This window comes from Filicampus tigris, chromosome 16 (assembly GCF_054856515.1).
Source record: "Filicampus tigris isolate MCC_2025a chromosome 16, RoL_Ftig_1.0, whole genome shotgun sequence".
Classification (NCBI taxonomy): domain Eukaryota; kingdom Metazoa; phylum Chordata; class Actinopteri; order Syngnathiformes; family Syngnathidae; genus Filicampus; species Filicampus tigris.
Window position 1 is genome coordinate 6,716,702 of NC_141232.1, and position 25,452 is coordinate 6,742,153.

General features: G+C 43.3%; 4 protein-coding genes across 4 annotated transcripts; 2 read left to right on the plus strand and 2 right to left on the minus strand.

Annotated features, from left to right (window-relative positions):
- Nucleotides 1-597: 597 nt before the first annotated feature.
- Nucleotides 598-2,864, minus strand: eif3g (eukaryotic translation initiation factor 3, subunit G). Its single transcript, XM_086056024.1, has 10 exons — nt 2,734-2,864; nt 2,607-2,653; nt 1,969-2,057; nt 1,844-1,903; nt 1,666-1,770; nt 1,399-1,594; nt 1,169-1,279; nt 942-1,078; nt 766-872; nt 598-691 (listed from the first exon to the last, which is right to left on the minus strand). Exons 1-10 carry the CDS (start codon nt 2,754-2,756, stop codon nt 676-678), a joined length of 891 nt encoding a protein of 296 aa, XP_085912150.1. The 5' UTR covers nt 2,757-2,864; the 3' UTR covers nt 598-675.
- Nucleotides 2,865-3,428: 564 nt separating this feature from the next.
- Nucleotides 3,429-7,483, minus strand: ppan (peter pan homolog). Its single transcript, XM_086056022.1, has 12 exons — nt 7,279-7,483; nt 6,834-7,004; nt 6,650-6,751; nt 6,451-6,501; nt 6,092-6,262; nt 5,703-5,779; nt 5,222-5,329; nt 4,981-5,104; nt 4,818-4,896; nt 4,512-4,641; nt 4,014-4,168; nt 3,429-3,945 (listed from the first exon to the last, which is right to left on the minus strand). The coding sequence occupies exons 1-12, from the start codon at nt 7,291-7,293 to the stop codon at nt 3,536-3,538; spliced, it is 1,593 nt and encodes a 530-aa protein (XP_085912148.1). The 5' UTR covers nt 7,294-7,483; the 3' UTR covers nt 3,429-3,535.
- Nucleotides 7,484-8,176: 693 nt separating this feature from the next.
- angptl6 (angiopoietin-like 6) lies at nt 8,177-13,454 on the plus strand. Its single transcript, XM_086056023.1, has 7 exons — nt 8,177-8,379; nt 9,593-10,063; nt 10,624-10,761; nt 10,838-11,039; nt 11,575-11,768; nt 12,768-13,038; nt 13,111-13,454. Exons 2-7 carry the CDS (start codon nt 9,593-9,595, stop codon nt 13,293-13,295), a joined length of 1,461 nt encoding a protein of 486 aa, XP_085912149.1. The 5' UTR covers nt 8,177-8,379; the 3' UTR covers nt 13,296-13,454.
- A 195-nt stretch (nt 13,455-13,649) lies between these two features.
- On the plus strand, nt 13,650-25,065 carry LOC147134394 (uncharacterized). The gene is made up of 16 exons (XM_086056151.1): nt 13,650-13,786; nt 14,268-14,459; nt 15,341-15,589; nt 15,659-15,988; nt 16,751-16,966; nt 17,085-17,333; nt 17,403-17,735; nt 18,532-18,735; nt 19,457-19,708; nt 19,778-20,107; nt 20,449-20,626; nt 21,068-21,117; nt 21,896-22,087; nt 22,676-22,924; nt 22,997-23,320; nt 24,210-25,065. Exons 1-16 carry the CDS (start codon nt 13,738-13,740, stop codon nt 24,821-24,823), a joined length of 4,011 nt encoding a protein of 1,336 aa, XP_085912277.1. The 5' UTR covers nt 13,650-13,737; the 3' UTR covers nt 24,824-25,065.
- Nucleotides 25,066-25,452: the final 387 nt, after the last annotated feature.

Here is a 25,452-nt window from a genome sequence, read left to right on the forward strand (position 1 = left end):
CTTCAATTTAAGACCCAGTTTTGCTACTGAAATGACCTCACTAGGATGTTAAATGCGTCAAACTTAACGTTGTACACATGAAATGTAACGAGACACGTTAATGTAGAATTATTGATACAGCTTTTATATTGAACCTTATGTGCTTTGTTAAATTTGGCGGCATCTTAACATTAAACAAAAAAGTGGTTGTGGCGCAAATGCTACTCGGTTTGTGTTGATGCACCCAAAGGTGAAGGTTTGTCAGCTCCAATTTCCACCTCAGCATTACAAATATAAAGGGACATGAAAATTTACTTTAGTGTCTTGCCCACCCATCAAATGTGCAATTAATCAAGTAAATTGTGGCTATTTCTTAATTTCTGAGCAAAGACCCTCATCCCCCATAGGTGCGATGCCCCTGCAATCATGCCAAAAGGTAAGCAGAGCTGCATTGAGTTAGCATTAGCTTTTGATAAGCGATACATGGTGACATGGAGAAGGGTATTTGTATCCATGCATAGTGTAGAGTAGCTGACTCTTGCACGAGACAAAACTGGCTAATTTCAGCAAGGCAAGAAATGTGTCAAGTTTGTGTGATAAAAAGTCTTAACATGAAAGTGACATTGATTCTCTTTATTAACAGCCATATTTTTGCAGTGATAAAATGTGGCCTTCTGATGGGATTTTCTTGAGTCCTCAATTGTTTGATGGTCTGCAAAGTAAAACAAAACAACATGGTCAGTCAGTTCACTTTGGATTTTTCGACTATGTGCAGTGTCGACTTACTTGGCCCATTCAACATTGAGAATAAGATGATCGTATCCAAATCCTGACACGCCTATGATGGCTCTGTCCGCATCCTCGCGACGGTGGAAACTGATGAACGCGAAGCCCTGCGACGCATTTGATTTGGGTTTTCATGTTCTGCTTCGAATACATGTGGCGAGTGTGCGGCGGCTAACCTTGGACTGCCCGGTGTTCTTGTCTTTGGCCAGGTAGATTCTGGAGATGGAGCCGAAGGGTCTGAAGAGCTCCTGCAGGTCGGTCTCGCGTGTGTCCTCTGACAGGTTGGTCACGCGGATGGTGGCGTTGTCGTCGGCTACAGATGTGTTTTGGGTTATTTATTAGCAGCTTCTATCAGGAGACTTGATTTCCACCAACCCACCCACCCTTAAAACCATGACCTCACCTCTGCGGTTGGGCTGCATAGACTCTCCTCTGCGGGCACCCCCGTCCCTCAGGCTGGGGGGCACATACTTGCCAGTCTTGCTCTGTGCAGGCTGCACGGGCTCTGGCTCGGCTGATTGAACACAAAACGGACAATGTTTTACAAGGTTATGAGGAGGGTTTGCTCCTCATGACTAGTGAGTAATTTACCAGAAATTTTCCAACCCTAGCGCTGGATTGCCCTCTTAATACCTGAGCCAGCGGGCTTTTCTTTGTCTGAGGTGGACAGGCCGAGCTGTTCGGCCAGCTCCTTCTGCATGGGGCCCAGGGTGTCCTTGTAGGGACAGCGGGTGGTCCAGTGGTCGCCTTTGCAGATACGACAAGACACGATCTTCTGTCCTTTCAGCTTGTTCATGGGGTCCTCATCCTGGTCTTGGGCATTCAGATCCTGGAGGAAAATATTAGTAGGTACTCATCAGACCCGTTTGTAGTTTCGTCAGACCGGGAGCCGGTCCTCACTTCTTTGCTGGAAATGAACGTCATGAAGACGTCATCGCTGACAGTGGTGGTGGCGACATTCGGACCCGCAGCGTCAAACTCAGAGTTGCCGAATTTCTTCCAGTTCTGGAGGTGAGAAAGAAAGTTTTAACAAGTCACTTTTGCTTCATTTCCACTTCACTCTGACCTAAAAGCACACCTTCCTCCGCGCCACAGCTTTGGAGGCTTTCCTGGTCTCGATCTTGAACGTCCGCACAATCTACAAACAAATTACGTGAATGTCACTTTTTGTTTAACGGCGCTGAAAAACAAGTCCTTGTTTACCTTCAACTTCTTCCCATCGTCGTCGATTTTATACTCTGTAATAGTTTTGATGTTTCCTTTGATGGTTTCTTTGGGGGGTGGAAGCGTTCCTATCAAAATGCAAAATATCAGACATTTCCTATATTAATAGTATAATCCATAAATAAAGCACAAACTACGATTCAAACAGTGCTCAACCCTTAAAAATAATGAATATTACTCCTGGTTTTGTAAATGCTACGGGGTACGAAGAAATAGCTTTGCTTTTTCTATCATCTGAGGGAAACACTGATTAAATCGGATTTTTGTGGGGGGAGAAACGGAACTTTCATTTTAAATCCATCAAATTTAGCCCTAGGGACACTATCGCGTCAATTTAAGATGTTGGCCAGCTAGCTTCCTTCGAGCCTGCATTACGTCACAACCAAGAACATCTGTCCCCCCCTTTTTCTGCCCAACTACTTGCGTCAAATGTGCCACATTCACGTGTATTTGTGACATTGTTAAACCTCCAGACGTAAGAGGAAAAAAAGATGTGCACGCATAGCTCAGCGTCAAGCACGTGGAAACGCGAGCCGCCGAGCTTGCCCCGTCCCGTCAGCACACAGTTCCGACTATTGCGCGTTAGCATGCTAACAATGCGGGTGAGCGTGTCTTACCTTCATCTACTTCCTCTTCAACTTGGTCGGCCCAGCTAGGCTTGGAGCTGAGGGGGAGAAGGAAGTATGTTATTGGATTTAAGGGGACAAAAACAGAAATTAGACGGTCTGGGAAGAAAACACTCACTCGTCGTATTCAATCGACGGCATCCCGAACGCTCAGCTAGCTTAGCTTCAGCAACGGAAAGACCGGAACAGCGCGATAGTTGCTGCTACTGTGACACCACTTCCGGAGTATGAAATTCAGAATTAAAGGTCTTGGGTTTACGACAGTTATGTTTCCATGGCAGCGGCGTTGCACCAATGTACACGTCGGGGCAAAAGCTACGATAATGGAGCAGTAAATTATGTAATATTACAATATATTACATATATTATGTAATAATAATGTAAATTAACAAGCAAATGAAAAACTGGAGTAAATCTTGTGCCACGTCACAAATCGCGTACCACTGTGGAAACTAGTTTACAGCGCGTCTTTTATAACCCCGAAAAATCCTAAATCGAGAACTCAGTACCTCAAACGTCGTTTTCTTCGATTGAGGTTGAGGGTAAGCGGATCGCATAATGTATGTATGGATGACGGACAATTTGCGCAGTCTTCAGCAGAAACATACAACACTGAAATAATTCGAAACAAAGCCTGAAGGAAATATATTTCTTCCCTTCTGGAAAGAGCCCTTTATAAACCTTTGGGTAATATGATATTCATGTTTCAGAAATAGGCAGCACTACATTGCAACTATTCTTTATGAAAAAACAAACATAGATAGATGCATTATTAAGTTAAAACGCAATAAGAAGTGACCCACATTACATTAATACAATTTTCTATAACAATTTATTAGAACATTTTCATAATTGTACAGCCAAAAATACAATAAACATTTTTCTCCAACAAACAGTCAATGTAGCACAGTCAAAAGTGCTTAACCTTTTTTCTTCTTGTGTTTGGAGCCCTGCTTTGCACCTCCGTTGTTTTTCTTGTTAAAGGTCGCATTGCTCTTCTGGCTCTTGGCTTTGCCTTTGTTAATCTTTCCACTGAAAGTTCTCTTGCCTTCAAATTTTTTCTTGCTGCTAAATCTATTTTCGCCATCGCTCTGTTTCTTTTTGAATGGCTTTCCTCCAGGTGGCTGCTTCTTTCCAAATGTTTTCTTTCCGAAGGATTTCTTCTCTTGGTCGCCAAATTTCTTTGTCAGTTTATCCTTGTTTCGTCCTCCCGGGATTCTTCCTTTAGTGCCTTTATTTTGGCCGAACGTTTCAGAGAGCTTCCTCATCTTTTTGGCAGGTCCCCGAGGTCCGTCTTTGCTTCTCCTCCTTTTGGCTCCGGGAAACATATCTGAAGATGAAGGCTTTGGTAAGATGACCTTTCAAGAGAGCGCCCGTAGTAGCGTAACGGATACTAACCTTCATCTGGCTCCTCTCCCACAGCCTGCCGATAGTACTCTGCCTCGTCGTCCGACTCCACTGCCGCTCGCTCGTCCTGCACGCCTGGATCCTCCACCTCGCTGTCCTTGTCCTCGTCATCTCCTTTCCTCTTGATGCCTGCTAGGCTCTTCTTTCTGTTTGCAGGTAAAGTTCAAAAGCAGGTTACACACAGTGAAACCAGGCCAAATTTGAGCCATTTTCTCTCCCTTTTTAAAGTCACCACAGGATCGATTAAAAAACAAAAATGACCTGAAAAGACATGTCCTTCCATTAATACACTTAAAAAATGTATTTTTTTATTCATGGGGTGTCAGTCAAGGAAGTTGCATATTGCTACAGAAAGAGGACATGGGCGAGGGAAAAAAAAAAAAAAAAAAGTGGACATTTAAATGTAACCAGCTATATATTTGAATGTAATCACGCTGCGCTAGAGACCCGCTTTGGGAGGGAAGAGTCTCGATTCGGGACGAAACATACTTGTGCGCTTCCTTTTTCTGTTTCTTCTGAGCGACGTTCTTCTCCTGCTTCTTCCGGCGCTCCTCTTTGGCCTTGATCTGGGCCTCCTTCCGCTGCAATATCTCCTGGATTTCCTCCTCCGTCTTGGCGACTGCGAGCAGAATTTGCTTGAAAAAAAGTACGTTCCCATGGCTCCACATCCACATCAACTATCTTGAAGTGCATCAGTAAGCGTTTACTTGTAGAGAAATCACAGATTTCATACGGACGTTGTTCATCCTCTGCACCAAAACTAGCGGACAGACCAAGACGGGCCACGGAACTTACTGTTGGCGTGATACATGATGTTTCCGTCAGCCATGCCGTCTTGTATCTTGATCAGCTGCAGAGTCATGCGAGGCCCGATCTGCCCATACAAAAGCTCCGGATTAGAAGAGTATTTGCTTTTTTTAAAAAAAAAAAAACGTTTTCCCAGTGAGCGGGAGCATACTTCAGTCAAACGAATAGCGCTCTGCTCGGACGGCATGTTGCCGCGGCCCGAGTACACCTGCGGCAGCTCGGTGATGTTGTGCTCGCCGTCGTTGTCCGCTTCGCTTTCCGAAAGGTTCGCGCCTCTGGGAATGGTGGAGAAAATGGATCGGCTACAACTCGAGCAACCGAACCCGTTTCTCTCTGGATTTATCTTGAGTGTCTGTGGTCGGAATGAATCTTTCCTTAATGTGCCTCCTTACTTCATCATCAGCTCACTGATGTCCTCAAACTTGCTCATGTTGGGGAACTTCTCCTGCATCAGTTTCTTGATGCCACGGCTCATGCCCACCGGCACCACCTTGAGGCTGCTGCAGGGTGCGACAACCGAGAAAAGGTTGCGGTTGGTTTTTGGACATGTCAGAAACATCCGTGTTTCATCATGTGGGGGGAGGCCCATCAGTGCGTTTACTTTGAACATGCATCACTGAGCAGTCAAGTCCGCAGTTTGTCATCATCTGGGCCTCACCCACACAATATTGTCGCCATCCAATGAAAAGCCTGTATCTCCAAAAGGTTTTTCTTGTGGGTTTTTTTTTCTACTCTGTTGTACATTCAAAACAAAAAGTAAACAAAACAAAGTGCTTGTGAGGTACATACATCGTGACCTTGAGTGTGCGTGGCTTGAAAAGGCATGAGTAAATAAGGTTGTTGAGTCTATTAAGAGAAGTGGGCTCAACGTACTAATGGCGGAATTCGATTTCCTGCGTCTCCGGGTTGTAGTTGAGCAGCACGCACCTCTTGATGGTGTTGAGGCTCACCTGGTGGGAAAGACAAAAGGTCATTCCTCAAGAACTCCACTTTAAACCGGCACATTAAATACGTTCTGGGCCAAGGAATCAGAAAGCGTTTACTCTTGAAAAATCTTCAAAGTGCAACTCAGAAGACTATACTTTCATCATGTTAGTCAGCAAGTCCTAATAGATACAAAAGGAAGGAGATCCGAACGAGCAAGTGTGAGCAAACTTGTTTGGCGACTTAAAATACGCTTTTTTTTTTTTTTTGGATTGGCACAAGCCTGTTCAGATGCTTCTTCCTTAAAACCAAACTGACTGATGTGGCTCTCATAATACCTTGTGCACATTAATGGAGGGAAACATGTTCTGGAACATGGTGGCCATCAGTTTGATATGCATGCCGTCGGATCCGAAGTTGTTGAGGATGAGCAGCGGGTGGTGCGTGAACTGTTGCCCGTGCATCCGGTGCTTCTTCAGAGACGAGACCACGTCTTTGACGAGGGTGTACTACAACGGCGACAACAATCAGCTGATTACACCAATCCACATAAAACGCGAATAAAAAAATGAACAGTCGAGTGCATCAGTGCGTTTACTTTGAAAAACATCATTTGGAAGTCAAGTACGAAAAAAAGTGTCATCACGTGCACCCGTCCATTTGTTCTTCGCATGTGTGGGGCGCAGACAGTATTTACCTTGAGCACTTTGAAGTAGAGCATGGGCCCTTTGGGGAGTCGAGCCAGCCTCTGAAAATTACCAAAAATAAAATAGGTTGGCATGCAGATTGATAGATGGACTGTGATGCATGTATGGCAACGCAACCTTTTATCAATTGTTTACTTCCTTTGAAAAATCTTACTACAAACCATTCAAGTGTATATTGTGTGCTCTCACCATATTAACGCTGCCGGGCGTCTTGTTAAAGATGATGAAGTGTGTCACTCCAATTGGTCCAGCTACAGCTACAAAGTCTTTGAGCACGTTCTTTTTCTTGACCTGGTTCAGGTGATGATCATTAACATTTGAAAATGTATTCATGGAAGATGCAAATATGAGATAGTAACATAGCAAGTCAAACCTTTAAATGCTCTGCGGTGTAGGGCTCCATAACTCTCCTGACATCCGTGATGAGCTGAGCCACGTTTTTCCCCACTTGGCCCCGATGGAAGACGAACGAGTGAGGGACGGATCGGTACGTCTCCTCAGCCACATGGTGGGCTTCTGCTCGGGACTTTTTCTGGTTCTTGGTCTAAATCAGGGAAATAACAAATAAGCATTCTTACACAATGATCAGCTTTTATGGACGTGGAGTGGTATACAAGTGAGGCCTTTATGCCGGACAGACCTCGCTTGAGGTAACAATAGGACTACGTGAATTACAAGCACGTAACTACAAACAAACTAATAAACATGTTAATAAACATGTCTTGTTTAGTATGCAAATGTAGCCTCAAATCTCCTAAATGTAACTTTCGGCCAAATCAAGAGCTAACATGCTAGCACATGGAAAGAAGGCTACTTACCTTTGATTTGCCCATGATCACGCGAAAAGTGCAGTTGAGTCCAAATAATTTACTTCACTTTTAATATACTAAATGTACAACAACTATATCGGATGTTTTTGTTTTATTTTTACCGACGATTTACAGAACGTATCTGAGGTTTCCTTCGACATTCCGTCCACATGGTTCCACCGTGGGCTGTGCTATATACTAATATGTCCGTGTTTGCACTTATCTGGGCGATAGATGTTCCTAGCTGAAGTTAAGATAATGCAAGGCTAATTTTACCAACGCTTTGACTTTGTGCAGCCAAAGCAATATAATGTGTGTTTTATATGTCGATTAATATGCTTGTGTACAACCATATAGTCTGTTTTAAACTCGTATTCATGTTAAAAAAAAGTTAATTGTCACGTTAATAACCTTCCGGGTAATGTGAAAAATACTGTACATATGTAAAAAATACATTTTAAAGTACCAGAATGTAGAGCAAAACAATAAAATAATTTATTTGTATTTTGATTTGTATTTACGACCAAAAAAAGCACTTAATTTATCAGTAAATTACGGTAATGGTCTGTTGTCACTGATACAATCTTTAACACATTTTACACGTCGTTATTATCGTTGTTATAATAACAATAATAATAATAATAATAATAATAATAATAATAATTGGTAGTAGTTGCTTTTTGTTAAATTCCTCAACAAAACTGTACAGCTTGGTAAATACATTCGATATCAGTGGTCATTGAACAACAAAACAAATGTGATTAGACTATAGATCAGTTGCATCATGGGAATTGAAGTGTGTGTCAGCTTTTCAGGTTGATGTTGAGGGAGGAGACACATCCCACAACTCCTCCAGTAAGCATGCAGCTTGGAGGAGGTGTCATTTTGCAGGCATACATACTTTGTAATTAGCCTTCTTCATTCAACATCCTGTACAGGCCGTGACCTCTGCACACAAACAAGGGGCTGCAGGACCAGCTGCTGTGTGTCATTCTTCTCCCTCTCCCTATTCTATCCAAATTTCCCCCTGGATCATATTCTCCCAATTCACAGAGAACATCAGTTTTCAGGAGGATTGTCTGAATTCGGCCAATTGAACCAACGGTCACAGTAAGTTTTTAATTACTCAGCAATGAATGAATGTACAATATAATGTTCAATGCTTGACAGAAACTACTTAACCCGCAAAGAGTATTCATTTGACACTTTATCTGTATATCACAGTGATTATAATTCATTTCAACATGATACAATACAGATATACAGATGACTTTAGTGTCCAAAATATTTGTAATATATTTATATATATATTTTAACACACACACATATATATATATATATATATATATATATATATATATATATATATATATATATATATATATATATATATGTATATATATATATATATATATATATATATATATATATATATATATCTAATATCTCACATAATGAAATCTTTTTTCTTTCTATTTCTTTTTCACTTACTTAATTATCCATTTTGAAAAGAACTATTTTTTAACTTTTTTTGGAATATACTGTATTATTATTCAAAACATTTTAAACTCTACTCATATAGATTCACATAGTACACTGATATTAAAATCGTTCCCTCTCAAAAGAAATCCTGGGATCCACATGCGAGCTCCTCTTAAGTGGACCAAATTTGTGAAGGCTTTGTCAACATTGTGTGATTGGTGCGTTTACGACGTTGACCGTGGTTGTTGTGACAAAGCATCCAGCTGACTGCAACGTAGGGATGTGTGTTGATTCTGGACGCCTCGGTCAGGAAATTTCCGCCGCTGTTGTTTGTTGTCACTTTGCAAGGAAACATGTGGTCAGCACAAGGCATGTGGAAGTGTTTGTTAGCACTCGAATCAGTGGGGTTTTCAGATGATAAGAAAGCGTGACGCACTAAACTGACACAATTATTCCAATTCTCCTTCTTTCTTGTGTCACGTGTTGTAGCTAGGCAGAATAAGTACAGTGGAGTCATTTGAGCACCACTGGCTAATGAAACAAAAAAAGGCATGCCAGACCACTAGGTTGTTTGATTTACAATCTGTAGGGGCAGCAAATGGGGCGGCCTCCCCAGGCATCCATTAAAACTATGAACCCAACCTTGGGTAAAAGTAACCCTATCTGCTCAAAATCCACAGCTACACAGTGAGTGGGTTAGGAAAACAACCCTGCATTTTTTAATGTGAAGTCTCATTCCTCCTATGTAATGAAGTGTTTGGGGTTTAATCGCTACTTTGTATTAAATAAAAATACAATCAACTATAAAGACCCTTATCATGCTCTCTTTTCTCCTCCCAAGATGGAGCACACAACATTAATAGGACTGATTCTCCTTTTGGCATTAAGTCTGGACTTGCCACAAGTCAACGGCCTGAGATCCGTTAGAGAGAGCACGGAGGGGCATCCACCAAGTTCATCGGATGTCAAAGCGGGCCGTTGCTCCTATACGTTCATCGTTCCGCAGCAGAAACTATCCGGAGCGTTGTGCTTGGACACGAAGACCTCCGCCACCGCCGCCAACCAGTCGGAGGTGGCTGCGTTGCGGGCTGAGCTGAAGCGCCAGCAGGTGCAGCTGGAGAGCCTGCAGACGCTGCTGGAGCAGGAGGGCAGCTTTGTGACGGAGATGAGAATCCTGCGCAAGGAGAGCAGCGGCATGAACGCCCGCATCGCCCAGCTCTACAGCCAGCTGCTGCAGGAGGTCATCCACAAGAAGGACCAGGTCTTGGAGCAACGCAGGGTGGAGAACCTCCTGCTAAACGCTACGACGCATGTGAGCACGGTCAACCCCTGCTAATTTGCAGTTTCATATTCAGGGATTCATCTATTCTTTTTTTCTGTAGAACAAAGGTTCGGTTGCCTGTTGAAAAACTGCTCTTTCTGAAATGCCTTAAGAAGCCACAAGATGTCATAAAATTCCTGGCTAATGGGAAAGTAGTAATTGGTGTCAATGAAGTAGATCTTGGTACCAATCAGCTTTATTTACAGGCTCGAGGTCCAGGTACGGAAAAATGTGATGCTTGGGAGGAGTTAGGTTTAACCTGGGTTATTAGTGGAAGATACATAGGGGCTTCACCGAATGTATGTTTTCTTTAATTTTTTATTTTTTTTAATCAAATCATCTATAAGCCATTTATTTTCAAGGGTAATGTAAGATTAAGTTAGAATGTTAGTCACGTGTTTTGGGAATTATAGTTTCAGTTTAAACTATTAACATAGGAACTTAGAATCATTTTCGGGGGGTGAGGAGGTTTCAGTTACTGGTGACGTGGCTCAGTCTCGATACCATTCACTTCCTGGTTCCATCTAATGTGGACGCTGGAATCCCATCAGGCGCTGCAGGTGTCCAGCAACTTCAGGGAACTGGAGAAGAAATATGGCATTCTCACATCCATGATGAGCTCCCAAAGCCAATTGATTGCCCGTTTGGAGAGGCAATGCCAATGTAAGGATGAATCCCAGACTGACCCGGTAAGAAAGTATTCCGTCATATTCAACACAGCTTTTGCTTCATATCAAATTCCAGCGAGTGTGTTTTATTTTTTAGCCCGCACAGGTATCAACGGACTCCCCCAAAAGCCGCTCCAGTGTGCTGCTTAATGACAGTTCCGAAATCAGCAACGATCTTCAAAGGGGCTTAAATGCTCTGCAGCAAGACAACCCTTTGGCAACGCTTCTGATTCCCAGCACCACCGCCAGTCCTTCGACAGCCCAGCCTCTCATTAGCGTCCCTGTCACCAAGACGGCAGGCATGCACAATCTTAAACTGTTTTACAGTGTATATACACTCCCGTAGCCGAGAGTACGTCGGTAAGAATTGTTGGGCTGCTGGCTTGCTTTGTACACCGGGAACGGAAAAGTGTCTTTCCCAGCCTATATTGCTGGAAGCAGACAATTAATGATCCAAAATGTGTCACTAAGGTGAAAAATGACTGTTGACTTTTGTCTGCCTACGGTGATGTATTTCAGCGCTTGCATGAGCGGCAAATGCCGATGGAGTCAGCGACCTCCTTTGGGGAGAGCCTTATCTCTCCGGGAATGCCAAAACAATGTCAATGGCAGCGTGCACCCCTTATCAGAATGTTTGAAATTAGCGAGCTAAATAGCCTCGAATTCACCTTGGAGTGATCATTAGGCGTGAGTGTGGGAGACGTGGCTTTTTGTGTATACCTCAGCGCATTCCCTCATACCAAGCTCATTGTGTCTTCTCCGTCCTTAATGGAAGGGAATTCTGACATTGAAAAACAAAGGCTCGCGCCCGCATTCTTGTTCCCTGTGACTCAGGGCCGTGGCGGGATTGCAAACACGCGCTGGAATCGGGCGAGACGACCAGCGGCATCTACCTGCTGCGCTTGCAGAGTGCCAACCGACTCCTGCAGGCGTGGTGTGAACAGAATCACGCTCAGGGCGGCTGGACGGTCATCCAGAGGCGGCAGGACGGCTCCGTCAACTTCTTCAGGACTTGGGAGCAGTATAAGGTGACGTTCGTCATTTAAATGGAAAACGGAAGGCCTGATGTTTACAGCTAAAACCTTACTCATTTAAATGCAGAAGCCAGTCATAAATTAATATTATTTCCCACATAGTTCCAAGGATTCAGAGGTATGTTTACTTTCCTGCCTGGGGAACCTCACTCCATTCACTTTCCAACAGTCTATCGTAGAATTCATTTCTTTGTATTGACTATTTCTGATATACTGTAAATCATCCTGCAAACACATTTTGTTTCTTTATTCTTTTTTTTAATGTTTTTTATAAGACAGTCTTGAAGTGTTCAAAAAGTTGTTGATGCTCACTTCACTTGTGGACCTCACTCCCATAATATCCAATAGTCTGTCAAACTTAATTTTTGTCGCGGGCTACATTGTAGTTCCGGTTTCCCTCATAGGGCAGTTATGATATCATATAAATGTTTCATTACCTCCTCATATTACTAATTATGCAGCACACAACTAATTGATGGATAACTAGTTTTGAAATCAGAAGTCAACAATAATAGTTACTGTGATGAGGGGTTTGATAACAAAAAACATGCTTGCAATATCTCAACGTTATTATTTTATTATTTTTTACAGATGACCATCTGACATTTTTGTACAGATTTTAGCAAGCACCATGGAAGTTGACATGCTTGTTTTTGCGGGCCTCATAAAATGACGTAGTGGGCCAGATCTGGCCCCCGGGCCTCGCGTTTTTGAATTTTCCTGTCTTAATGATGTTTTTATTTGTTGTTTCAAACTGTAGTTCCGAACTATTCTTCCCTTCATAATTTCTGCGGGAAACCATGTAGGCGGTATCCCAGTCGACTGCACTCTTTGCTGGTTGATTCTTAAACCCTGGGTCACTTCACATTTGATTTAAATTTCTGTGGAAGTTGAAAGTTTAAACGGCAACCCAGTTAATCGTGCCCTTTCCTGTTTGATGCTACATAACTTTGCTACAATATCAATCAAATCGATCCTAACAACGGTTTACAGCAAGGCTTTGGGAACCTGGATGGGGAGTACTGGCTGGGCCTGGAGCACCTCTACTGGCTGGCCAAACAAGCCAAATACAAGCTGCGTGTGGTTCTGGACGACTGGCAGGGTCGGCAGGTGTTCGCGGAGTACGACAGCTTCCGTCTGGAGTCGGAGAGCGACTGGTACAGATTGCGCTTGGGTCAGTATCGGGGCAACGCGGGCGACTCGCTGTCGTGGCACAACAACAAGGCCTTCACCACTCTGGATCGGGACAAAGACGGCTACACAGGTTCACATTCCTATCGCGTCCTTACGTCTGCGGATTTGGGGGTTTATAAGTGACTTGTTGCTGTGTCCGCAGGTAACTGCGCCCACTACCAGAAAGGGGGCTGGTGGTACCACATGTGCGCCCACTCCAACCTCAACGGCGTGTGGTATCGGGGCGGTCACTACCGCAGCCGCTACCAGGATGGCGTGTACTGGGCGGAGTTCCACGGAGGCTCTTACTCACTTAAGCGAGTCCTTATGATGGTCAAGTCGATATAGTATGCTTGCATCACAGTCGTCGTGGGAGGGAATGTGAATGCGTGCCTGGTTACGCCATCAGCCTTCCCGTTTCGCTGCTTTCGAGGTCCTCCACTGACATTCACTTACTCATTCACTGTCATGACTCCGCCTTCTTTTTATTCCTCATGATTTCTGTTTGGCAATAAAAATGACCTGAGAATGCAAAAATAGTTGATCTAATTTTGACAGGCCGTGAATCACTCATTGGCCTTCGCGTCACGGTTCACATCTGTTTAAGGTTTACTGTGGAAGAGGGAGTTGACTCTCTTATCACGAGTTTGTGGGCTTGGTTATCGAAAGGCGAATTTCAGGGGAGCTTCGTCTGATCGAGGAGACGGTCGGAATCCTGAAGATGGTGTTTTCTAAAACATCGTGACACGCTTCTTCATTTCGCCTTGCGTTTTTTTTAATACCTGGAAGGATGGCGCTTTGGATGTTGGTGACCTTCCAGCTTTGGGTTGCTTTACATGGTGAGTAAAAGTTGAGAACATTATTGCATATCGCTGGCATCTGGCAGAATCCTTTTATCTCGAAAATCAGCACTTTTCAGGACAACGGCATATTTGTTGAGCCATTAATATTTCCACAATGACAACTTCAGCCCGCACAGTGGAGCGTTGTGGTGAAAGGAGGACGTAAAAAGACGGGGTCCCTTAAAACTACCATGCTACCGAAACGCCGAATGTAAATATAATTGGAAGCAGCACCGGGACAGACATTGGAGTGGTGGAAACAAAACGTGTAAATGTCTTTTCCACGTAGTTTTGTTAAGATAGATAAGCTACGTGACTGTAAAATAACATCTGGTCCATATTATTTCAAGTGACTTGTTGTGTTGACAATGACATAATGTATAAAGTAAAGGTCCGGTACCATTCAAGGCGATATGTTGTGTCGTACGTTTGGTTTGGTGGTACATTATTTGAATAAAGTTGACCTTTGCTTCTCCAGCTGTTCCGAGTTCAGAGGAACAGGATTCCGAGTTCACCCTTTTCTGTGCTGTGGGTTCCCATAATGTTTCTGATGGACCATACACCTACCCAGCCTACAATTGCACGGCCGCCAGTGATCGTTCTGACAGAAGAATGCAATTCACCATTGTTATGATGGAAACGACTCTGGAGAAAGTGGGAAGTTCTCCAGGTGAACGTTCGACTTCTACGTCACATAGACCAAAATATTGGGGCATATCCCTTTCGTCTTGTGATTCTTAAAGTGTGGGACACAAGACTAGTGGAATATCGCAGGAACTAATGTACATGTCAGAGGCAAACAAAATAAAAGTGTTAATTGTTCTTTGTGTTGCTAGTATAGATGAATACAGATAATGTTATTTAAAAGTAAAAAATGATTCCTATACAAAATATATTCTATTAGCCTTACTAGTCAAAACACAGCATTCTGATTAATATTGTCTTTGTGGAATATGAGTTAAACAGCAAAATCCACCCGTTTTTGAAAATGACATCACAGTTGCTCAGGGCTCAGGTAACGACCAATTGCGTTCGCCTGTTTTCTGAAGCTGAGCCATGATTGGTCGTTACCTGAGGCCTGAGCAACTGTGATGTCATTTTCAGTCGACAGCTAGTGATAAAATGGCCTCCCCATGTCATGGACAAAACGCAGCAAAGTCCACCCATTTTTAGCCATCTCAGGGGGCAGCCATTTTGTCACTTTCTGTCGACTGAAAATGAAATCACAGAGCCTCAGGGCTCAGATAACGACCAATCACGGCTCACCTGTTTTCTGAAGCTGAGCCATGATTGGTCGTTACCTGAGCCCGGAGCAACCGTGATGTCATTTTCAGTCGACAGCAAGTGACAAAATGGCTGCCCCCCTGTTGTGGACAAAAACGGGTGAGTTTTTTGACTAGTGGAGGCCCGTAGAACAAATGATTAAGAACAATTTTCGCCTTTAAGTGAAATTATCTTATTTTTATGTATTTGTTTACTAAACAATGTTGACCATCACCTATTACTTCTCTCCTCGCTGTGCGGTGGTTAACACACTCTGCCCATTGTCAGTTTGCCCTATAGAACATATGCACCTCAAAGTATTAGGAGTGCCTATCGACCCAGCGTCCATGAACTGCGACAGCAACACTAGTCGTGTTTGGGACACGCTCTGGAACATAACAAAGGGAGGACAAGTCACAAAAGCTCTGTCGACCGCGATCAACGGCACTCTAGAGGAGTGGAGCTCAAAACGTCAGTGCTACAATGGTTTTCCACACATAGACGGATGTTATGTGCTGCCGCCCGTGGTTTTTTACAGTGAGTAGCGCAGTGACGTGAATTGAAATTCAAAGATGAGATGGAAATAACATTTTGTTCAATTTGCAGACATACCTGATGTGAGCGCCTTTGTGGGTTCTTATTATGGTCCCTATGTGTCAGATAACAGTCTCAGTACTATTTGTCGTGTCACCGACGTGGCCCCTGTGCAAAAGCTGACGGTCAGGTGGCTGCGAGGCGGCAAAATCGAAAGTAGTAAAAGATATAGCGAGCAATCGTCGAGTGACTCCGCAGTGACCCCATTCAAAATCTCAAATTCCTTCGTGCATTGGTTGACCAAAGAAGAAAACAGAGACATTTACACTTGCCAAGTTGAGTTGGACCTGGAGCCATTCGCCTTCATCCAATACAACATTTCCGTTAACATCTCCGCTTCAAGTAAGCACACTCAATGTTTTCTGATTAAATTCCGTTGTGAAATGAATAATAGTCTATAAGTGCCCTGATTCCACTATTTTTTTCCATAATGCACAAAATGTGCAAAGGTGGTGCAAAGCTGTGCAGAGTACTATCATGATTTGTGTTTGCCGAGATTAGATTTAGTTTTATTTCTTGGAATGGCTGGTTTTCTTGTGTCTTTTTTTTCTTCCCTCCTGTGCTCGTCAACCCCAATCCTTTGCGTCTCCCAATCGGCTTCCAACAGGCTCCTCCTCGGCTTGTATTTAGTTTCCCGGTTTCTTTCAGTCTTTGTCAGATTGTTGCGGATGTCTCTGGTCATGGTTGCTTGTAGTGATGAGTGTTTTGTTTCTTACTTTCCCCCTCCCAGAAGATTGTTGATTGTTTTGTTTTTTTTCTTTTAGTTTTTCCCAGTACCCTTGCTTGCGTTTGGTTACTAAACTGCTTTGTCTCATACATCCTGCATTCCTGCCTTGCTTCAACCAAGCACATGTGTGACAGACTTCTTTTTTGTTGCTGTCCCGTGAAAAGGCCGTAACACGGAAACCCCATTAAGGCAAAAATAAAAACAATGGGAAAAAAATGGACGTTGGTATTTTTCACAGCACAGCGCTGATATGCAAATCATGTTTTCAGTTCCAATCAAGAAAGAAATTCTGAAAATGAGGAAATATTAGTAATTTCACATGACTGTGGCAAACGCTAAAAAAGTCGATTGAATAAAGTCGACCTTTGCTTCTCCAGCTGCTCCGTATTCAGAGCAACAGGATTCCGAGTTCAGCCTCTTCTGTGGAATGGATGAGACTACTTTATATAATGCCCGGAGCCCATACGCTAGGGATCTTTTTTATGGCAACCCAACCTACCGATGTATGGCCGCCAGTTTCCGTTCTGACAAAAGGATGGATTTCTTCATTCAAGTGTTGGAAGTCAATTCCACACAAGTGGCCCAATTACCAGGTGAGCATTCAATCCCTCCCAAGATTCTCACCGCTGCTACCCGAGCGTCATCCGTTTTGCTTTTGTTGCGCTACTTCTCTCTTAGGTGTGCACTGATTAACACTCTGTCCGTTGTCAGTTTGCCCTCTAGAACATTCATACTCTAAAACCTTGGGGCAGTTTGTTCACCCAGCGTCCAGACACTGCTACAGAAACATTAAAGACATTTGGGACATATTATGGAGCCTCACGCATGATCTCCGATTTGAGATGAATCTGCTGACTGCCGTCGATGGCACTTTGGAAGAGTGGAGCGCAAAACAACAATGTTACATTGATAAGTCAGACTTACGGTCATGTTATGTGTTGCCTCCCGTCGTTTTTTACAGTGAGTATTGCAACGACGCCATCTGAATTTGGGAAATGTGGTGGTGATAACATTTGGTTGAATTTGCAGGGAGTCCAGTTTTGGTGAGGGCCTATGTGGAGCCTGGTTCTGGTCCCATGTTGGAGGACAACAGTTACAGTCTTTCTTGCGACATTACCGTCATTGTCCCGGTGCAAAACTTCAACGTCAGCTGGCTGCGAGGCGACACAATCGTAAAAAGTCAGAGCTATTGTGGCCTATTGTTGGATGACACCACGGGGACCCCGCAGAACATCACCGTTCCCTTGACCATTTGGGTGAGCAGAGAAGAAAACGGAGGAATTTACACTTGCCGAGCCGAGTTCAACCTTGAGCCGGATGAGGTCAGCCAGAGCAGCTCTTCTATTAACATCACAGTTGAACGTAAGGACACTCAATCTTCTCTGATTCAGTTCCGTTGCGAAATGAATGTGGATAACTGTAAGACCCAGTCAGCTGTTGGTCACCACAGTGCTGCAAAACTGCGCCAATCCATTATATTGCGTTTTACAATGTTACTCATCCACGCCCGATCCGGAGTGGTAATCGGGACTTTTTCCGGTGCTGTTATGTTCTGTATGTTGTTCGTTGCCGCTATTCCAGCCTGCACGTTAATTTACTCCACCCTGACAATCCCTTTTTGAAATAAGCAAACAAATTGGAGTAATTTCGAAGTCTATAATAGCATTCTCGTACAGATAATACACGCAGGCGGGCTATTTTATCCAACACTGACTTTTGGGAACGAGTGGACTGAATTTTGTCAGTGGATCAAGAACCATCACATACAGCTGTAGAATTCTCAGAGTGAAGCCACTCAAGGAACCAAAAATAACGCCAGAAGCAAAAAAAAAAAGTACCGGGCTGTTGCCTCGTGGTCCCAAGTCCTCTTTAGAGTAAATTGGTCCCACAGTTTGGAGGAAAACTGGAGAAGCATAAAAGTCAAGCTGCTTCAAATCCAATGTGAAGTTTCCACAGTCAGTATTTTCAAGTTTGGGGAGCTGGTTGGATTTAAGATTGAATTGTGTAACCAACTACGGTTCGAGAATAGTTCCTACCATCTATCACCAGCTTAGTTGTTGCTGGGCCGTGTGATTTTTCAGAAGTGCATGCTTCAATGTATCATATACAGTAACTGTTTCATTGACGTGTTGGATAAAGATGACCTTTGCCTCTCTAGTTGTTACAGATGGACAGAAACAAGTTTCCAATTTCATCCTCTTCTGCGAAATGGATGACGTTGGTTTGAATTGGGGTTACACCCCTTGGTACACAAAGAACAAGCTGTACTTTTGTACGGCCGTCAGTGAGAATTCTAATAAAAGGATGAGGTTCTTCGTTTATGAGATAGACGTCACTCCCCTGCAAGCGGAACAATTACCAGGTGAACGTTTTATCGAGTGATTCTCAAAGTGTGGCATGTGTACCACTAGTAAAGCATCACTAGTTCAGTTGAATTTAACTCCTAAGTTGAATACATTTTAACACACGTCTTTTTTTGGGTTTTTTTTCAAGAATATGTTTCCAGCAGGCCCACTAGTCTAAACACGGCATTCTGATTAATAATGCGTTTGTGGAATATGAGTTAAGCAGCAAAATTCACCCCTTTATAGCCATTTCAGGGGGGGGCGGCCATTTTGTCACCTCTGTCGAATGAAAATGACATCACAACTGCTCAGGCCTCAGCTGACGACCAATCACGGCTCAGCTTCTGAAAGCAGGTCAGCCGTGATTGTTCGCCTGAGCCCACAACCGCGTTGTGATGTTCAGTCGACAGAAGTGACAAAATGGCCGCCCTTGTGATGTCATTTGCAGTCGACAGAAGTGACAAAATGGCCGCCCCCAGAGATGGCTAAAAACGGGTGTAGTAACTCTAAATCCACAAACGCAATATTTATCAGAATGCCCTGTTTCAACAAGTGGGCCTACATAAAACATGTCCAATTTTCTGGTTGCCGTGGGCTACAATTTTCCGTATCTAATGGTCTCGTGCATCTGTATTGCGTCACGTTTCCATTAGACTTAAATGTCAACGCCGTGCCTTTGAGTTGTGATGCTTGTCTCTTCGGCGTGCGCTGATCAACGCGCTGTTTGTCCACTGCCAGTCTGCCCTCTAGCACATTCGCACTCTAAAACCTTGCAGAAGTCTGTTGACCCAGCATCCAAACGTTGCGACACCGACATTCATCGAGTTTGGGACACGCTCTGGAGAGGAACAAGAGGAGGCCAGTGGATGATACAACTGCTGACTGTTGTCAATGACACTTTGAAAGAGTGGAGCACAAAACACCAATGTTACAGTGATCAGTCAAACTTAGCGGAGGCGTGTTATGTGCTCCCTCCCATCATTTTTCACAGTGAGTAGTGTAATGATATACATTGAAATTGAAAGATGTGATAGACATAACACCTTTTTGAATTTGCAGAGGCTCCTGTCGTGAAGGCCCATGTGGAGCCTGATTCTGGTCCCATGTTGGCGGGCAACAGTTACACTCTTATTTGTGACGTCATCAACGTGGCCCCTGTGCAAAACCTAACCGTCCGGTGGCTCCGAGGCAAAAAAATCATAAGAAGTCTCAGTTATAGTGACCGATCATTGGACGATACCGCCGTGACCCCGCGGAACATCTCCGATTCCTTGAGCATTTGGGCGAGCGGAGAAGAAAATGGAGAAGTTTACACTTGCCTAGCTGAGGTGAACCTGGAGCCGTATGTGGTCAGCCGGAGCAACTCTTCCGTTAACATCACGGTTGAATGTAAGCGCACTCAATCATTTCTGATTCTCTTCAGTTGTGAAAAAGGGGTTAACCAATGGAGTAATCGATCATTGACAACAGCCTCTCAAAATATCCTCGCCTTTACTTTTATATTGATTTTCAAATGGTATCACTCTGTGTCCGTTTTTTTCCCTTGTCAAGCCTTCTATGGCGGCATTGCACAAAGAAAAAGCAAAGCACAGAGCTGGAGTCTCAAAATATTTGCTGATATCATGGCATAGTGACGGTTTTGGGTTCTTAAAATTTTCTTGGTTGTACCTGGCTTTGGAGGCATACATTTTGACAGTGCAGTTATGCTTTGAATCTTGTTTCTTTTGCAGTCTCGGAAAGCAGTCCGGTCCCTGTAATCAGCGCAGGACCCGTGGCGGTCATTTTGGCGTGTGTGTTGGTGTTGCTCGTGATCCTCACCCTGATCTTGAACAGGAAGAGAATGGGCCGGTACAGTTTCAAGGGCCGAAACAACGACACCCCCCCACGAACCAACGCCGGTGGGAACGGGTTCGCCACATAAATGCTGCATACACTTGACGCCATTGCGCAATTTGTTACTGCTTTCGATGTCCTCCACTGGCATGCACTTACTGACTTACTGTCATGACCCTGCCTCATATTTGCACTTTTCATGTTTCTATATTACCGGTATGTCAAATTTAATAAAATTTCCCCAAAATGCTGAAAATATAATTTATTTTAAAAAGAGGCAGTGAACTATCACCGATTGCCTCACGGCTCGCATCTGTTTTAAGATTTCCTGTGAATTAAGGCGTTGACTCCCTCGCTGACTTGTGCAACTCAAGCAAACCAGTCATTTCTAGAATGAGATTCTCCAGCGGGCTGCATCTGACTGAGGAGAAGCTACTAATGCTGAAGATGGTCATCGTCTAAAATAGTGTGAAACTCTTCTTCACTTTGCCTTCAATTTGTAAATGTACCTGTAAGGATGGCGCTTTGGATGTTGGTGACCTTCCACCTTTGGGCTGCGTTACATGGTGAGTAAAAGTCACGTTGACAACATTATTGCATATCGCTGGCATCTGGCAGAATCCCCGTATCTCGAAAAGCAGCACTTTTCAGGAAAATGGCATGTTTGCTGAGCCATTAACATGACATAAAGTGTCAAAATAAGGGACCAGAAATGTAGTACTGTGGTGGAAAAAAAACAACTACTCAGGTACTGCATAACTGGTGAGTAACCCAAAATTGGACATAATTGTTTTTCGCGGGACAGCGACATTATGATATGATATCATATACAATTCAGCCACGATAAATTGTCTTATATTGAGTGTCTTTGTTTGAGGAACAGCACAGATTACATCAAAAACCGCAACGTGTTTTCTCAAATTCAAAGTGGAGTTCTTATAGGTTGAAATGCGGACGTTTTTAGGTCGAGGCAGAGACAGCGCGTGACTTTGCTGTTCTTCATAGTGTGTAAGGTAAACATACCTTGATTAAAATTACTTTAGTCATTGTAATGGGTTCATTGTAACTGGTTACTACCCACCTCTGGTCCTTGCTATGCGTATGTGCTACTCATCCATAAAGTTTCATAGAAAGCAGTGATCAACTAATGTCGTGTTTAAATCTGCTTTTAAAATGGTATAAAATTCTGCCATCACCATCTATTGTTAGTGAACGGTTCCCACCATGGACAACGGCTTACTTGTTGCTGGGCTTTATGAGTTATCAGATGTTGCATGTTTCAATATCTCCAATGACTATTTTTGTGGGACATAAAATGGATTAAATTGATCTTTGTTTCTCTAGCTGTTCCGGATTCAGAACATCAGGATTCTGAGTTCATCCTCTTCTGTGATTTGAATGCCATCATAGCTTTCAGGACATTTCGCCATCTCCCATTCTACAAGTGCACGGCCGTCAGTGAGCATTCTGACAAAAGAATAAGACTCTTAAATCACGTGAGGGAAGTCCGTCCCACACAAATGGAAAGTTCACCAGGTGAATGTTTGACTTCTACACCACATGGACCAAAGTATTGAGGCACAACCTTTTCATGTAGTGATTCTCAAAGTCTGGTACATGTACCACTAGTGGAATATTTGCGCAATTACACTTCATCTAAAAAGTGAAATAGGCTTGAAAGATTAAAAAAAAATGTAATCATTAATTTTCTAAAAACATTTTCAAACAAAAATGTGGCAACAAAATGACTTTTTTTTTTTTTTTTCAAGCAACAAAGCCTTTACCCAAAGGTGTAGAAAAAGTGCTGTCATTCTTGAGCCTTTGAGTACTTTGATGAAAGCATTTCACAGAAATGTTATAACATTGCCCATCAACCATTTGAAATTAAAAGCTATTATTCTGTCGTATAAATATTTAAACATATTACATAAATATATTTAAATATATTTATTAGTCTGTGTATCTTTAATGAGTCGTATTATACTTGAACATCGAGACTTACGCTTCAGTTTTGGGCATTTTAAAAAAAAGGAAAAAAAAGAATATGAACCACTACTGACCACCACCTATTGCTACTCTCCTCGCACTTGCACTGATTAACACGCGCTCTTTTTCCAATGTCAGCTTGCACTCTAGCACATTCGTATTCTCCAATGCCGGAAACGTCTGTTGACGCAGTGCCCAAACACTGCGACGGCAACATTAGTGGAGTTTGGGACGCTCTCTGGAATGGAACAAACGGAGGCCGTTCTGTGAAATCTCTGCTGACCGTGATCAACGGCACTCTGGAGGATTGGAGCTCAAAACATCAATGTTACATTGATATGTCGGACTTAAACTCATGTTATGTGCTGCCTCCCATCTTTTTTTACAGTGAGTAGTGCAATGACATGAATTGAAATCGGAAGATGTGATGGAAATAACAGCGTTGTTTTGAATTTGCAGGGACTCCAAATGTGAGGGCCTATGCTGAGCTCGATGGTCCCATGTTGGCCGGCAACCGTTACAATCTTATTTGTGACATCATCGTGGCCCCTGTGCAAAACCTAACCGTCAGGTGGCTGCGAGGCAACAAAATCATAAGAAGTCTCAGCTATAGTAACCGATCATTGGACGATACCACCGTGACCCCGCGGAACATCTCCGATTCCTTGAGCATTTGGGCGAGCGGAGAAGAAAATGGAGAAATTTACACTTGCCAAGCTGAGTTGAAACTGGGGCCGTATGTCGTCATCAAGAAAAACTTTTCCATGAACATCATCGTTGAATGTAAGGACACTCGATCTTCTCTGATTCGTTTCAGTTGTGAATCGAATGTGTATAACATTAGGGACACATGCACCTTGACTGAACCTTCCAGATTTCAAGTGTATTTTCAATGACTCATTTTGTAGTAGCCCGAATAGTACTTCAATTCAGATATCTAAATGTATCAACGTGATAACACATTTATAATTTTATTTATAATAGGAACTATGATCGTTATGAGATGAACACTGATCATTATTGTTATACAGTAATTATTATCATAGTCTTGACTGATTTGATTGTCTGGTAATAGCGATAATAGTGAAAAATAATGGCCGATTTATGCCGATCTTTTATCTATTGTAAAGGTAAACAAATCAGACAAAGCATTGTGAAAGAGTAAAATGTTCGGCCGGTAATCCATGCAATCCTTTATTGAGTGTTAAGGGACCAAAAATAATATCTGATTAATATTTTAATTAATCAGATGATTTGTCAGTTATCAGAATTTTATCCCGCCAAATAATGGAATCGGCATCGGCCTTCAAAAAAATGCTTATCGGTCGGGCCTCCATTATTGTAATTATTATTAGATCATTATATGAGAATTCTTGATGATCAAGTATCATGGTTTAACTGTACATTATTGTTGTATTTGATAATCAATATTTAATACTCAAGGATTATATGAGAGTTATACTGCTCAGGTGTAGAGCCTCCACTTTTGATCTTTGCCATTACTGGTAGCCTTTTTTGGTGTCATTGCAAATAAATGAATAAATAGATAAATAAATGCAAAGAAAAAGCAAAACACAGAGCTGATGTCAAGCTCAGCGATGGTTTGGTTGCACCTGATTTTGGGGGCATCATGGGCTGTGCAGTCGCGCTTTTAATTTTGTTTCTCTTGCAGTTCCAGAAAGCAGTCCAATTCCCGTTAGCAGCCCGGTCCCAGAAAGCAGTCCGGTCCCCGAAAGCAGTCCGGTCCCCGAAAGCAGTCCAGTCCCCGAAAGCAGTCCCGTCCCGGAAACCAGCCCAATCCCGGAAAGAAGTCCGGTCCCCGGAAGCAGTCCCATCCCGGAAACCAGCCCGATCCCGGAAAGAAGTCCGGTCCCCGAAAGCAGTCCGGTCCCCAAAAGCAGTCCAGTCCCCGAAAGCAGTCCCGTCCCGGAAACCAGCCCGATCCCGGAAAGAAGTCCGGTCCCCGAAAGCAGTCCGGTCCCCAAAAGCAGTCCAGTCCCCAAAAGCAGTCCCGTCCCGGAAACCAGCCCAATCCCGGAAAGAAGTCCGGTCCCCGGAAGCAGTCCCATCCCGGAAACCAGCCCGATCCCGGAAAGAAGTCCGGTCCCCGAAAGCAGTCCAGTCCTTGTGGGAGTCATTTTGGCATGTGCATTCATGTTTCTTGTGGTCCTCGCCGTGATTTTTATCTGCTTGAACAGGAAGCGACAGGGCCAGTACAATTTCAAGGTCAGAACTGACAACATCCCCCTTGGAACCAGCCACGATGGGAACAGTCTCGCGACATGACTCTCTTATTAAATAGCACCAGGATTTAACTAATGAGACTCTCAACATGGCGATGCAACTCAGTGTGCTGAGACTGGGTCAGGAGGAGTGGGCCGGGCATTTTGTGAGGAGGCAAGGTTCTTTTTTTTTATAAAACCAACTACAACTACATCCTCATAGAAAGCATTGTTCAGTCATTTTATTTGCATCAAATGTTTGAAAGCCCTGAAAAAATAATAAAATAAACAAAATATTTGTTCCACGCTTCCATACTTCTGTACAAAAACATAAATGAAAAAAAATAGTACATTGTTGTGTCCAGATTATCACACTCCAGCCACTCTGGGCAGTTATTCTACCGTTTTTATACGGACGCCTAGCGCCCTCTATTGGCACCTTTCTGTTACAACTACCATTTCGACACTATCCCTTTCAAACACCACATACATCGTTTTCTCTTTTTTTTTTTATCACCACATCCATCGTACTGAGTTAGATTTGACAAGACTGACGTCATAAGGGACAGATTTGCTTTGAAACCAATCGGGTTAAAAGAAACTCCCGTTACACCATCGACTTCAGTCGTGCTGGGAAGTGATTGGGAAGGCTTTGGGATAATTAGACTGACTTCAAATCTGATCGGACATAAT

What these genes read in the sequence shown, in the direction of transcription:
- eif3g (XM_086056024.1), bottom strand. Translation starts at nt 2,756, where the DNA reads ATGCCGTCGATTGAATACGACGA. An exon ending in AGAAAAGCCCGCTGGCTCAG is followed by an intron (nt 1,280 to 1,398) that starts GTATTAAGAGGG and finishes GTGTTCAATCAG; the next exon opens with CCGAGCCAGAGCCCGTGCAG. An exon ending in AGAACACCGGGCAGTCCAAG is followed by an intron (nt 873 to 941) that starts GTTAGCCGCCGC and finishes AATGCGTCGCAG; the next exon opens with GGCTTCGCGTTCATCAGTTT.
- ppan (XM_086056022.1), bottom strand. An exon ending in CGCCCGGCAGCGTTAATATG is followed by an intron (nt 6,502 to 6,649) that starts GTGAGAGCACAC and finishes GGTAATTTTCAG; the next exon opens with AGGCTGGCTCGACTCCCCAA. An exon ending in CATCATGTATCACGCCAACA is followed by an intron (nt 4,642 to 4,817) that starts GTAAGTTCCGTG and finishes TTCTGCTCGCAG; the next exon opens with TCGCCAAGACGGAGGAGGAA.
- angptl6 (XM_086056023.1), top strand. Translation starts at nt 9,593, where the DNA reads ATGGAGCACACAACATTAATAGGACTGATTCTCCTTTTGGCATTAAGT. An exon ending in ATGAATCCCAGACTGACCCG is followed by an intron (nt 10,762 to 10,837) that starts GTAAGAAAGTAT and finishes TTTATTTTTTAG; the next exon opens with CCCGCACAGGTATCAACGGA. An exon ending in CCCTGTCACCAAGACGGCAG is followed by an intron (nt 11,040 to 11,574) that starts GCATGCACAATC and finishes CCTGTGACTCAG; the next exon opens with GGCCGTGGCGGGATTGCAAA.
- LOC147134394 (XM_086056151.1), top strand. Translation starts at nt 13,738, where the DNA reads ATGGCGCTTTGGATGTTGGTGACCTTCCAGCTTTGGGTTGCTTTACAT. An exon ending in ACAAATGGAAAGTTCACCAG is followed by an intron (nt 22,088 to 22,675) that starts GTGAATGTTTGA and finishes TTCCAATGTCAG; the next exon opens with CTTGCACTCTAGCACATTCG. An exon ending in CATGAACATCATCGTTGAAT is followed by an intron (nt 23,321 to 24,209) that starts GTAAGGACACTC and finishes TTTCTCTTGCAG; the next exon opens with TTCCAGAAAGCAGTCCAATT.